General features: G+C 37.9%; 1 protein-coding gene across 1 annotated transcript; it reads right to left on the bottom strand.

Annotated features, from left to right (window-relative positions):
• Positions 1–2,227: 2,227 nt before the first annotated feature.
• aqp9b (aquaporin 9b) lies at positions 2,228–12,765 on the bottom strand. The gene is made up of 6 exons (XM_034116181.1): positions 12,657–12,765; positions 11,709–11,835; positions 8,411–8,548; positions 8,070–8,188; positions 6,930–7,147; positions 2,228–3,745 (listed from the first exon to the last, which is right to left on the bottom strand). Exons 1-6 carry the CDS (start codon positions 12,756–12,758, stop codon positions 3,583–3,585), a joined length of 867 nt encoding a protein of 288 aa, XP_033972072.1. The 5' UTR covers positions 12,759–12,765; the 3' UTR covers positions 2,228–3,582.
• Positions 12,766–14,631: the final 1,866 nt, after the last annotated feature.

Below are 14,631 nucleotides of genomic sequence, written 5' to 3'. Positions count from 1 at the left end.
AACACATTGTACTATACATAAAGAGAGGGGTCAGGAGTAATGGTTCGTAGATAAGGAGACATTTGTTCCTATCCTGATTGGCTGGGGGACGGGCTATGAAGAACGCACAAATTGTGTAAGAGCAAAGGTATGAACTGGGAGGGGATCTGGTACAATGCTCTGATAGTGGCTGAGAGAGGTGAGCTCAGATCCTCCATGTCCCACCTGTAGGGGCAAAAAAGGACATTCTTGGTTCAGTTTGTACAGAATGATCTGCTTCACGCTATATTTAGTTTATGTACTAAACCTGAGTGACCAAATGAGTTTTTACATTTAGAAGTTTCCTGCATTGCTGCAAAACATGTTTGAACAGGTGAAGAGGAGAACTTCTTGTACCCAGTGTACTCATTCAAATAACATTAGACTGTTTACTAAGGTTATGTTTAATGATTCAACAGAATCAATTATTGTCAACATGTGATTTCAGCGTGCTATTTCAGGAGATTATTGATCAAATCAAGCCCAATCATAATTTCTGTTTGTAATGTTTGTGATGTTTTTATACAAGGGAGTTTAATGGTACAAGTTATATGTACTTTTACTCTTTTCCAGCTTTGACTAATCCATGAGTTGATCGACAGAAATCTTTTCGAAAACGATTTGGATAAGATTTATGGACCAAACTATTGTTCGACTAATCCAGTAATTGATAATGAAAATCATCGTAATCTGCAAATCTGCAACTCTCCACTTTCCCTGGACTGTTTTCAAGGGTCAGTTTGTCCTAGGTAAATTATGCCAGTAAACACAGCACACATACAAGGTTAAGGGTCACTCAACGGTCATGGAGACCGTCACAGAACATTTAATTTCAGTCTGTTTCTGTCCGCTTGTTTTGACGATTTTCTGCATGGTAATGTTCAGAAATTAACCAAAGCAACCCTGTAAGAAATAAGAAAATGTCAGTTGACTTTTCTGTATATCTCTGAAATAAAACAGGAAACATTTCTTCTGATTTCCAATTGACATTTATGTCAGAATTCAAACACTGTCAGTCAGGGACTGCATGGGGGGTCATTCACTGATGGTGAAAGCTTATATGTTATAAGTAATATGAATTATTCGGACACACACACACACACACGTATAGCTTCTATAGTTCAGGCTTCAGTGATTGTCCTCTTCTGTGTGCTACATTAAGCATGAACAGAATACTATTTTAAAATGTGTTGTTCTTTAAAGCCTCATTTCAGTACACAGCTACTGTAGAGAGTACAGAAACTGCAGAGGAACAGTTTAAAAGAGCAAACATGATGGACCCTTGCTTTTCTAAGTACTGTGTTAATGTGTGAGTGTGTGTGCATGCTTCTGTGTGTCTGCATGCCGTTTTGCAGCCAATCACTGCTTCACTAACAAATAAACACAAATAGAACAGTTTATCCAGTTCAGACAAATGAAATACAATACTAATAGAACTATCATAATTAATCAACCATTTTCAGACTGAGGACACACAATTAAGAGTATAATTCTCTGCTGTAGTGTAGTAGGAGTGTGGTCCATTATTATGGCAAGCTGTTATTATTCAAGTCGGAGAGAGGATGCACTCTGGGGAAGAGCCCTGGAGCCATTGAACTGCAAAAATACATTCTGCATCTATTCTAAATGAAGTTACGTAAGCTTTTTTTCAGTCTGCTAGTTTTAAATGTTAATGTTTTTCTGCTGCACATTCTGCCTGTGTGTGTGTGTGTGTGTGTGTGTGTGTGTGTGTGTGTGTGTGTGTGTGTGTGTGTGTGTGTGTGTGTGTGTGTGTGTGTGTGTGTGTGTGTGTGTGTGTGTGTGTGTGTGTGTGTGTGTGTGTGTGTGGTGTGTGTGTGTGTGTGTGTGTGTGTGTGTGTGTGTTGTGTGTGTGTGTGGTGTGTGTGTGTGTGTGTTGTGTGTGTGTGTGTGTGTGTGTGTGTGTGTGTGTGTGTGTGTGTGTGTGTGTGTGTGTGTGTGTGTGTTTAGAGTGGGAACATTTTTGGGAATAAGGAATAACATAAAATGTCTGTTTCTTTACCTTTAGATTTAGGTGAAACAAACATCTGAACGGGTACAATATGCGATTTTGTTTAAGATGCAAAAGCTCACATACTTCAATTGAACCGAATTATTTTCACAGGCACACATTTTTGACATATTGTAATATCTTTGTAAAATGTATTTTTTTTTTTTTTTAAGGTATACATAATAAATATGGACACACAAATCCTTTGCACAAACTTTATTCAACCTTGAGATACACTGAAAAAAATTGTTTATTCATACAGGTTTATTTTATAAAAAGCAAATAAGCAACACCAAAAAAAAAAAGATTAAAAAGTAGTGTCCTGACTGGCTGAATACTCAGCACCGAAGCACTGACGTCAAAGTTTGCAACAGTGAGATGCATAATATACTTAACTTCACCTTCAACATCTTATCAAACATGCTTACTTTAATTACTCTTATTCAAACGTAGGACACATACAGGGGGAAAAGTATAATAGTTATTCCTCTGACTTTGTTCACATTTGTCTCTTTCTCAAATGTAAATCTAGCAAATTAAATATAAGTGATTGTCACGTATCCAAATAAGTGCCTGTGTTGTAAAAAGACATTCAGTGCAATGCAAAACAGTTTTACAATTAGTGTATGTACAAATGCATGTTTATCTCATACATTTTGAATCAGTGTCCTTTTACCTGACCTCAGAAGAGTTTTAAATGTAAACAGATACAGTCAGTGTGTGCATATTGCCCCTGATACAGCAAGTGCACTGACACAATCCATCAAGGATCTCAGTGACTTTTGCAAAAGCTTCTGCTGGAAACAAAATAAACATCTTTGCAGAAAGCAGACATGTCTCATGTGAAATTATGGCTGTTCAATATCAAGGGTGTCTGTCAATTTGTAAAACAGCAAAATAACAGAAGTTTGTGTGACACAAAATTATGAAGATGAATGATAAGTAAGCAATGCCAAAAAATCCTTTAAGGCTGTATTTTCTTCATAAATGTGTTACAAAAATTACAATTTTGCAAGAAAGATTAAGCAATCAATCCCACTCTTTTAACGCATAAGCAAGGGGTGAAGTGAAACTGAATAAGGAAGTCACTCCACTAAACACATCATAACTGTAAGACATTGGCTAAAGTCATATAAATTACCAATCAACTGTTTCATAGGTGCCACATATATTTAATGCCCTTGTTTGTTGGGTAGACAATAGTAAAAATCAAAATGCTGTACAGAAAACTTGGCAAATAATAAAAAGTAGGTTCTCATTTCAGGTAGTTTAAACTTGGTATCTAAAAATAATCTGATTAATATTTTTGATATATGAAAGAGCCAGAGGCAAATAAACTAGGAACCTAAAGCAGACCAGATTTTCTACAAAAGAAAGGCTTTATAAAACATTTAACATATTTTATATATGACTATAAAATGGTGTAGTCAGGTGCATGTTTTGTGTTAAAACACTAACTGTACATTTATTTTTTAAACTATTTTTTGCTTTCTGAGTGTGAAAATGAGTTGTTGAATCAGTGTTGTTGCTTTGCTTTGCAACCTTTATTTTAAATGTTAACTCATAGTTATTATTTCATATTTGTCCTGGTCATTTATCTTGTCCAGTTTTTCAGGCTGGGGGTGGTGCAACTCAATGAACAGGAAGTAAACACCTGCTCCGACGGCTCCGCCCACCATGGGTCCTGCCACGGGGATCCACCACCAGCACCCTCCGGCTCTGTAGAGAGGACCAACACATATCATTAATGACAAAATACAATTTAGCAATGAATTTTATATCATTTACTCTAAAACTTGCAATATTTTAACATTATAATCTTAAATCTTTACCTTTCAAACACTGAGTCTTCTTGCCAAGCTTAAAAATACCATGCATTGACAAGGAATAGTTGGACATTTTGGGAGATTGCAGCAAGTAAACAGCTATCCTTTTCCCCGGTTTGTTTAATATTTACAAAAAACCAAAGCGTTAAAATTGCACGTTTACAGTTGATCAGGTTGCGGACTACTTTTAGGTTAGTCAAAGACACTTACTGAAGTCAGTGCTCTTTGTGCTTAGCTAAGCTAACAGAAGGCTGTCCATAGCTTTATTTTTACCGTATTTCCCTGATACTCATACTCTGATCATACTCTACATGAACATGAATTAGCTTATTAGCTTATTTATCAAATATCAAACTAGTCTTCTAATAACTCTGAAAAATAAACTTTTGCTGACATAAGGCACCCATGTCGGTTTAGTTTTATCAACAAAAGAACAACAAACAACAATTCATCATGTTGTAACTTGGACCTCAAACATAGTTGTGGTTACCCTATATTACATAATGAAAGCCCAATTTGAGTTGCATTTTGGGAAATCTAAGATTCAGCGTGACTCATATCAGACATCTCTGCTTTACTTTTAACCATGCTTTTTTAATCTGTCCTTTGCAAATCCCCCAATCTTTGTAGGTCTAATGCTGAGGTACATTTTAAATGAAACGATTCACACGGCTTCTCCAATCTGTTTATGTCAGTATCACCCTACAGGACGCGTGTTATCCAGGATTACAGTCTTAAGGAATTCTGAGTGTTAGACTAATTGCATGTGTCCTCATGCTCACTCTGCCTGACCTCTGACAGAGATCAGAGGGCTGCTGGTCAATGTCGCCGTTAGGAGCCTTTAGGTGAGAGGGATTCAGTTAACAGAGATGAAACACAGCCCTGAAACTAAACAAGCATCCGAGCAGGGTCATCTTTCTATTCTGTACGCGTTCGGGAAGTACACTTGAGAGGGAAGCGGCAGGATTACAGACTTTAATCTAAGGCCACAGTTAAGATGATCAGGCCAGGAGACAGTGGGTCACATTGACGCCATGTGAACTTTATATGGAGCCAAGTGCCGCTCTCCAATGGATCTGCATGCATTTGAAGCCGCTATATTTACATAATAAATGTAAAAGATTATGTGAGATTTAGCACACACTTGCACGACATACACCCGATGGCACCAAGGGCTTACATTATGTGCATTAAAGCAATCTTTCTATATATCTAGTTATATAAGCCATCTGGTCATAGTTACAACTGTGACACGAAGCCTGAGAGCAACAGTATATTTCCCATAGCAAGACTTATGTTTGTATTCAACCACTTTATGTTATGTTATCAAGCCAAATAAGGTAAATTAAACTAATACTATTATTAGAATTAAACAACTACCTTCATAAGAAAACTGCATAATTATCCAAGCTGTATTCTGTACTGCTACACAGTCTCCACATTGAATGTTTGTCAGTAGTCGAATGCACACTTTTGAGGGTAGGGGGTTAAAAAGAAAGGGCCAGAGACAAACAGGGCTTTAAGGGCAATGACAGAAACAGCACAAATCTATTTATGACAACATACGAGTAAAATAAATCCAATTCCTGAGGTAGTATTTCTGTAAAAGGGCAGACAGAGAACATATTTTGAGCACCTCAGAGGCATTCTGGTACTAGTCTTTTCAGCAGAAGACAAGATATTGTTCTCAGCAAGTACAACGCTATTACATCTGTGGAAGTAAGTAAATAGAAACTAAACGTGACCTTGTGAGAAACTAAATGTGACCTGGGAGGATCTGGGCGCTCTGAGCCTACAGTATGTCACTGGCACAGTGGAACAGTTAATCAGTTAGTGAGAAAGCTCCTCTTTGGAAAGGTGCCAGGTCTGGACGAGATAAACTCGTGAAATTCCAGCGCTGATATTTCTGAGTGCTACAGTAAACTTGCTTCACCACGGTCACAAAGATTTTGGATAAAAGACAACTGGCAAAGAGCCCCCGACCACGTTGTAATCCTCAGAAAAAGGCAACGTGAGAAATGCTTTCCAGCTTTTAACGGGATCAAACTCGGTGGTAATTAAAGCTTGAATCAAGATACTGGAAATTAGACTTGACCTCAGGAAGAACATTTGAACAACATGTTGGCCCTGCACAGTCACTGAAGAGGTCATACAGCTTTTCTTATCCATATGTGTTTGCAGATGTTGGAAATGTTCCAGCTAGTATCCTGTAGGAGCAAAGTACACAGCCTGCTGTTGCGAGCCATTTGGTGTATGTACTGTACATGAAGTTGTAGAGCTTTGTTTGCATTCTTGACAAAGTCCAAAGTAAAAATTGGACTGGGGTGCACCTTGTCCTCTCTCTTGTTTGCAATGTGCAGACAGAACCTGAAATGTACAACTTGGGGACATTAGAGGGGCAAATTTGGTGTGCGATGTTTTCCTTTTTGTTGATTAAAAGATGCGGTTTGTTTTAGAGTTGAAGTGATCGAGCAAATGTTGTCATCTATCAGTTAAAAGTGAGACTTTGTATATAAACTAAATAGCTTGGTAAATATAAAATAGGAATAACATTAAATACAGTACCTCTGGTTATAGGAATTGTAATCAGTTAGTGTGAACAATAAAGAGAGAAGAAAAAGATACTTAGTAACATAAATGATGCCACTAGTAATGAAGCATTGAATATTTATGTGCATGGAATCTCTCCCTGTTCACTCAAATCCTAAAGCCATTTTTCAGGATGCAGGAAAAACACGAATGGTCTATGAAATATGAATTCAGATTGTCAAGAGATCAGAGATGGTGCTACAAACGCTCTCTTGATGTGGTGTAGAAGAGAGCAGCCACTTGGTTAAATGCAGTTTCTTACATAACCCATCTAGCCTCAGGCCCTGCTGAGAGAGCTGCAGTAAATAATGGACTCCTAGTTCTCTCAGTAAGGAGAAAAAAATGTCTTCCATTTTCTTAAAACACTGAAATATAGCTCTAGATTAGGAACTTTAAAACTCCATGTTTTGTGTTTGTCGTTTTGCAAAGAAAGGTTTTTTTCGGGGGTGATGACAGGGAGCTTTTGGTTTATCAGGCAGTAAAATTACCTGAATACATCCATCCCCCACCCGGCCACAGCTGTGAATAACCGGGGTCCGAGGTCCCGTGCCGGGTTGATGGGATATCCGCAGTTCAGACCCATGGACACCCCGATGGCCATGATGATGAGGCCGATGCACAGAGGCTCCATGCCTTTAGGAGCACCGATGTTCCTCTTGTCGGTGATGGCCAGGATGCACAGGATCAGAGCGGCTGTGGCAATCACCTTAAACACAAAAGCATCGGGCATAACCTCAGGTATATTCACAACATTCAAGTCCAAGACATAAAGGAACATATGAAATAACTCTCTTCGTAGTTGTTGTTGTTGAGGTTGTTGTTGAGTTACCTAATTTGCTCTGGTGACCCCTGCCCTATGTTATTGTGTCTAAGCTTATTATGGGGCTTCCCCCTTCCCCTGGTTTCAGTCTGTATAAGGCAGCTTTACTACACAGCCCCATATGGCTCTACATCTCACATGTAAACATACAGAATTATCTAAAACTTATATTTATTCTAATTGGACCACTTAAGGCAAACTAATTCCCATTACCAAATATCCCTCTTTACTTCTTCTTGATTTAATTGGCAGGTCTGGTAATAACTTTACATTACAACTAAATGTTAATAATTAATGTTTCTGATAATTCAGCTGTTGTTTACATCAGAAATGCCCTTTACTCCTAAATATAATATTTATTTTGATAATATTTTATTTGAAATATTATCAACAGAAGAAAGATAACTCAGCAGACCAATGATGTGCTCACAAATACATAAACTAACATTCTCATCTCTCCAGAACAGATGGGAGTTATTCTTAGCATCAGAGCAGAATTGTTTATTCATCAGCAAACAACTCCCATGTCCATTTACGCTTTACGATCATCCATGACTGCACTAAATGTACATCTCTGTATGCTCTAGTAACCCCAATATACAGAGAATCCCATTGGAAAATCACTCTGACATCAATAATTTCATTTAAAAGATTCCAAAAATAGTAGCTGATGCAAAAATCAAAACATATTTTATGTCCTCAGGCAGTTTATGTTAAACTGGTCATTGTGTTATATTCTATATATATGGTGTATGGTTCATTTTCAGGGGGAATTACTATTAAAATACACGTCAATCTTAAGCCTTACCTGATCAACAAACCCATTTACGACGGAGAGATGCTTTGCAGGATACGATGCAAATATGTTGGCTGTGGCATTTGCACCAGTAACAGCAAATTCTCCATCGGTATATTCCATCAAAGCATCTATGGAAAAGAAAAGCGAGTTTTACTAACAAGATTATATTTGTGTTTTATATATAATACAACATACAGGGAGTTCTCTTGTGAAATTAGACATATAACTTGACTTTGTTTCAGAGTCTACGCAGTTCTGGGTCTCTTTAGAAAAAGATGATCCTGATAATCAAGTAATCCTTTCTGACAGTGTTCTTCTAGTGACATCATTTATACATTTACACGACCCACCATAGTACAACCCATAGACAGCACAGGATCCAGCAAAAGCCCCCAGGAATTGTGCCAGCACATACACAGGGAACTTCTTAATATGAAGCTTCCCCAGGATCACCATGGCCAGAGAGACTGCAGGGTTCAGGTGGGCTCCTGCAACAAGGATACACACAATATTAACAACATCAGCAACAACAACAGCAACAACAACAACAACTGGAGGTGACCGAAAGTACTTCATATTTTTTTAATTTATAAAACAAAGGGGGAAATTCAGATTATTTCCATTAACAATTACTCTTTAAATGATTTTGTATCAATACGACAGGAAAGGGGGAATATGGAAACACCTTTTATTATTTGTTATATCAATTAAAATGCAGTACATTATCACATTTGATAAGTATAGGAACCAGCAATTATTTCATATTTTTGCTAGAGAAATGATCTCAAGCTTGTATCTTTATTTTCAAAACTTTGCTTCTACATTTCCTACAATTACATGTACCTGCCGATGATGGTAATCTTCTTTCAACTAACCAACTCAAAATGTTGTTCATTTTCAAAGTTGTTGTTTTCATCTTCAAGTGGGATTAATTGAGGTAACTTAATTGATTTCCTGCAGCTTTATTAAAGTATTTCTTTCACTTAAGCAGTAGCACTCCCTAAATCCTTTGATGTGTAAATGTGTAATCTCCTTTAAATGATAGTCAGGTTTCTTTTTCTGTGGATTGACCTATTGATTCATTCACTAATTGTTTCAACTCTGAATCAAATGATAAATAGCTGTGGCCAAGCTGAGAAGGATGATTTAGCTGAGCATTTTAAACAACTCTGTGGTCTTCACTTCTGAGGTAAAGTAAATTGAGTTCAGTGGATTAAAACAAAGGCTGTCTGATCATTTAGCGCCTGTTGTCAAACCCTCTACAGCTCATTCATTCAAAACTTCCAGGATATTTTCAAACAAAGAGCACTGGGTTTGTGTGCCGTCAGAATCGACATTGTTCTTCAGAGGTGTGTTTGAACACATTCCAGCCAAATGTTATAGGCTGTGATGACAGTGTGGGGTCATTTATTTAACACTCTGGGATCTTGGCTTTGACCTCGCTGTGGTAACACCATTGGGGGTATCAGCCATGCGCCCATTCTTAATCTCCCCGTCCTGTTCACAAACACTGACCACGACAACCAGCCAGACCGGCCTGCCTGAATTGCATCTGACATAATCTGCCTGAATCTGCTTAAGGCACACGTAGACTGCAGGTCATTAGAGTGACCATGATGTGTCACACTTACGGTACACTGTCATCTAAAATCTGAGACTACAAAGTGAAAACAATTGTGTTTTCTTCTCTTATGGGGCCTCCCTGCCAGGGAAGCCTAGTAAGCCAGGCTTGTCACACCTGACCCTCCTCCTCTCCAGAGACCCATGCCCCAGTAAAGCTCATTAGTCCAATACCTACGATCATCTTCAGAGATGTCGTTGGACAGAAGCTTCCCACTGAGCTGTGGACCCCGGGGCTGAATGGCCCAGTCATGCAGCAAAATCTCTCCATATATTAACCTCCGTGTCATCAGGCTTTGCAGCGATTCCTCTGAAGCTTTACTACTCTTCTCATTGTAGCACAAGAAAGTCAGAGAGACCTCCAACAACAGCCATCCATCCTCAACAAGATAGACTGGAAGTGCTTCCATGATTTTTCCCATTCTCTATCGGTTATATTTCTCAATGATATATTTGCAAATCTCTTCAAACACAAGAAATATATTAGTTCCCCCTAAATCATTGGGGGTTTCAAAACATGCTTTAAAAAAACACATAACAGGAGAATATGTTTCATTGTGAGACTGTTCAGTCAAACTCAAAAGTCTGGCACAGACATTTTAAGTTTTGAAAGGAATAGATCAAAAAATGTGGATACTTGCTAACTCGCTTTCTTGCAGATCGTCAGATGAGAATATGGATACCACTCTTTAATATCTGTGGGTGAACATGTAGTTGGACCCGGGAGTGGGTTAGCTTAGAAAACTGGAAACGGAGCTTTGATGACAAAAATATTACAAAAAAATGAAATTCAACAACCAGTGCCTCTAAAGCTTTCTATTGGATTGTTATATCTTGTTTTTTTTTTATTGTGAAAATGGCTCTATATAATATTTATTGGTAGGTATCCATTTTTTATACAGCTTAAACAGATAAAATGTAACATGTTAATTATTTAGCTTTAGAGGCGGTGGTAGGTCTTATTGCATTACCCTGTTTTAGTCTTTATGCTAAGCTAACTGTCTGCTGGCTGTAACTTCATGTTTAACAGACATGACAGGAGAGAACAAATGCTCGATCTCTCTTTGATGATGAGTTTTCAAGTCCCAGCAGTAATGGAAATGACCTCACAACAGTCCATGAAGCCCGCACAAAATGCAACCTTCGACATAATGTATCCCTTGATGGCTGATTAATGGATTCTCACCATTTTGGCTCAGCAAGCCAATGGTAAGCACTGTGACATTTAACAACTATACCTTTCTGTCTTTGTCACTGCTGGCAACACACAGAGGGCTCTTCTTGCTGTAATCCTGGAGGAATGTACCTGAAAAAGTCCCATTTGGACATCAGGACACAATATCGCTACAACTTAAGCGCCCTGATTTGCTCTGAAAATCAGCCCATTGGAGACGGTAATACAACAAAGTATCAAAATACACTCCATTAGTGTCAGTAAATCTTGCCTTATAGACCAGAAAGGAGGTTGCTATTGAATGCTCTCCATTATGTCACACTGGAAGTCCATAATAAAAGTATACTCTGGTCTTCATAGGCCATCACTTTATCTAGATCAATAAACAATGATGACATCCATGACCAAAGACCGCGTCGCTGCCACAGGCAAATACTGTGAGACGACCTTTGTTACCGGCTTGTTTGCAGCTTTTTGTTGGCCAAAATTAAAAAATTTAATGTTTTCCTTGTTTTTCTTTCATCATTTCATTTCGAGAAAGCTGAGGGAATGACTATTGATAACAATTTTTAAGCAACTGGGCCAAAAAACGTCACTATGATCCAGTTTCTTAATTGTGAGAATTTGTATATGTGCCCTCATTTATATAACTGTTAACTGAACATTTTTGAAAGTATTATATAAATGTCACCCTAGATCTTTACAAACTTGCCATTTAACAATTTTCAGATCTATTAATGACTGATTAATCAACAAATGTGTTGATTCTGCAAATAAACATTAGTAGCCATATTTGAGAAATTAGATGATTTTGTATTGTTATGAATGTGAGCTGTGCATGTTGCTATTTTTACCTGACACCCCCCCTGCTATGTAGACGGCCATCATGACTCCCAGAGTGAAACCAATGTGGATGGTCAAAGGCTCCCCGAGAGCCCCTCTACTCAGCACCGTCTGGGCCACTGAACCACATCCAAAGAGCTGGGACACAAGAACAGAACACAAAGAGGTAGAAAGACTCATTGTTTTTAATTATTCCAATTATAATCGGCATTAACACTACCCCTCTTGTCCACCACCAGCCTCCCACTGCCACAGACAATTTGCCTGCAAAGAAAATAATGAATCCCCCACTTATTAGGTCAAACGGAGAAGTAATTACATCCAAAACAAATGTTGGGAGCAGCATTATTTACCAAAAATAAAAAAGGACTATTATGAAAGCTGCATCCCTCTTTCGATGTGGCATCTGAGGCATTTAAGTGGAGATGTGACAGGAGGTGGAGGTAAGGACAGTGCAGAATAAGAAATTAACATTACTATGACATGAATAACTAAAAAGCAGGCATTATTATTGGCAAGGAATTATCAAAAAACTGAAAAACAGTTATAATACTCTGTATTGCAATGTAAGCTGTATTGCAATGTGAGCATTTGCTATAATTAATGTAATCCCATGTTCATTTGTTTTTCATAACCTCCTTACTAACAAGACAATGACTTATTACACATTAAAATGATTCATCTTTTATGTTGCAATGCACTTCTGGAGGAGTTGTGAGGAAGAAAAAAACAGTCCCACATCAGTCACATCTTGTTATGATTGTCAGGAGCAAATTACAGCTGCAGCACATCAAAGAGAAAGTCTGTTATTCCCAGAATATACTATGTGTTAATAGAGACATATGAGAGACAGCAGCCAGAGTCCCAAGAGACTCAGTTTGACACATTATTAGCATACTGGTTCCAAGCTTTAAAGCGGCTGTTTAAGCTGGATGACAGGTGCAGAGGGAGGTACTCACTATCAGGACAAATGTCCCCAGAAATTCCGCCAGGAACTCCTTAAAGATGTCCCGCCTCAGGCCAAATCTCTCCTTCATCTTCATCTTGCTCTCATCTTCCATTTTTTTCGTCCTGCGGCTCCTTGATGTCTTCCTCCGATCAGAACAAACAGCTAACAACTATGAGGAGTCTGTGATTGTCGGTCAGGTTGCCGCCTCCCACTCGGTGCGCTAAGCTTCTATTTCCCTTTGTAACCACAAGGGGTCTACTTTTTATTATAAATAAAGGCTCCAGACACACGCACACCTAACCATGGCTGAAAGTAGGCCTCTTTGTATGGATTTTGGTAACACACAAAAATACAGTTTGAATACACACTCCAGGAAGATATGCAATATTTTAAAATGCCATTATTAACCAATGAATTAGAAAAGCCCTATAGGCAACTTCGCAAATAAAACCGTGGAAAATAGGCGAGAACTTATTTATCCCAAATTACATTTTTAGTAGAACTGATAGTTATGAAACTCTCAGGCACACTTTTGTTTAATATGAAATGTGAATTAAAAAAAGATATGAAACAACTCCCATAAGATGAATTGCTCGTAAAACTAAGATAACTGTTATCACCAACAATCACCTTCAAAATTGTAAACCAACAGTCACTATTCTGATCACAAAATGTACTTTATATTGAGTATACTATAGCGCCTTCCTTACTGAAACACTGTCTAGTGAAAATAGGACTAACTGTTGATTTCTTTAGTCCATTAAAATTACATTTTGGGACGATGAAGACAAATCTAAAGCTTGGTAAAGCTCATTTAAAAAACGTTCAGGCCAATTAAAAGGTAACATTGAGTTTTTTATATATTTTTTAAAACGGCAGTCTGTACAGTATATTTCTAACACAAATCCATGATGATAATATTCAATTTCATGAATCACAGATGATTTAACCACCATACAGTTCTCTATAAACACATATAGTTGTCTCAATTCAGTTAATAACTAGTTCATGACTTTTGTCATTATAACAGTAAAGAACTTTTAAAAACGACCAATTCGCCTGTATGAATCGGCTGGCATGTGCGTTTTAATAATCCCACGATTATTTGTAAATAGCCTAATTGTAGTCAAATGTATTAGGCTGCGTAAGCCTTCTGATAAACTAAAACTCGCCAAGTTATTCAATAAAAAGTAGGCTAGCTATATTTGTGATTTAAAGCGAGGATCAGTTTTCACACGCTTTTTCTGCAGCCCTCATCCACCCGAGTCTTATAATGGCTTATTACATGTTAAGGTAACAACACATAACCACAAAGTACGATGGGCTATGTGAGTAAATATAACAGAACAATTCTGAGCTGATAATATACAAGACGACCTAAACATATAACATCCTATTTGTATTTTGGATATGCTATTCATATATCTAATGTATTTGTATTGTACGTTAATTAAAAACTAACTAAATAGTAACAAATCTATTTTAAATAAACCCCCCAGTTCAATGATTCCTTAAATACTTACTTTGGTATTATTTTGTAAAAACTTGTCCTTGAAAACGCCTCCAAGGGCTCGTTGCATTTTTGGCACTTTTTCTGTTCTGTCTTATCTGAAAGTTTGCAACGTTTTCACACTCACCTTTTCTGTTTGCAGCTTTGTGGTTCCACTTATCAGTCATATTTCCATTATCCTTTCCTTAATTCTTCCATGTTGTAACAATTCCCATCCCATTTACCTTATCAAACGGCTCTTTTGTAAATACTGTTAAAACTGTGCATATGTGAGTGTGAGTGTCCGAGGCTCGGTCCATCCAACAGAGGGAGCTCCATGAATACATTTGAGCTCAGCAGTTTGTCACACCGTCTCCCCCGGTTTGTCTTATCTCCCGTTCACTGTGCTCTGTGAAAAGGTGAGGCGACAGGCTGAGGATGGGATGTTTTCAATACATTAATCAATGTCACCGTTTCAGGCACGTCCTCTTTGATG

The sequence above is a fragment of the Trematomus bernacchii genome, unplaced genomic scaffold, assembly GCF_902827165.1.
Source record: "Trematomus bernacchii unplaced genomic scaffold, fTreBer1.1, whole genome shotgun sequence".
Lineage (NCBI taxonomy): Eukaryota > Metazoa > Chordata > Actinopteri > Perciformes > Nototheniidae > Trematomus > Trematomus bernacchii.
This window is presented reverse-complemented; position numbering and strand designations above follow the sequence as displayed.

Bases quoted from the DNA above. Each gene is read 5' to 3' on its own strand.
- aqp9b (XM_034116181.1), bottom strand. From the start codon at position 12,758: ATGGAAGATGAGAGCAAGATGAAGATGAAGGAGAGATTTGGCCTGAGG. The intron at 11,836-12,656 runs GTGAGTACCTCC...CTTGTGTCCCAG, and splicing joins TGGGGACATTTGTCCTGATA to CTCTTTGGATGTGGTTCAGT. The intron at 3,746-6,929 runs GTAATTTTACTG...TCCTCTCTACAG, and splicing joins TGGGGGATGGATGTATTCAG to AGCCGGAGGGTGCTGGTGGT.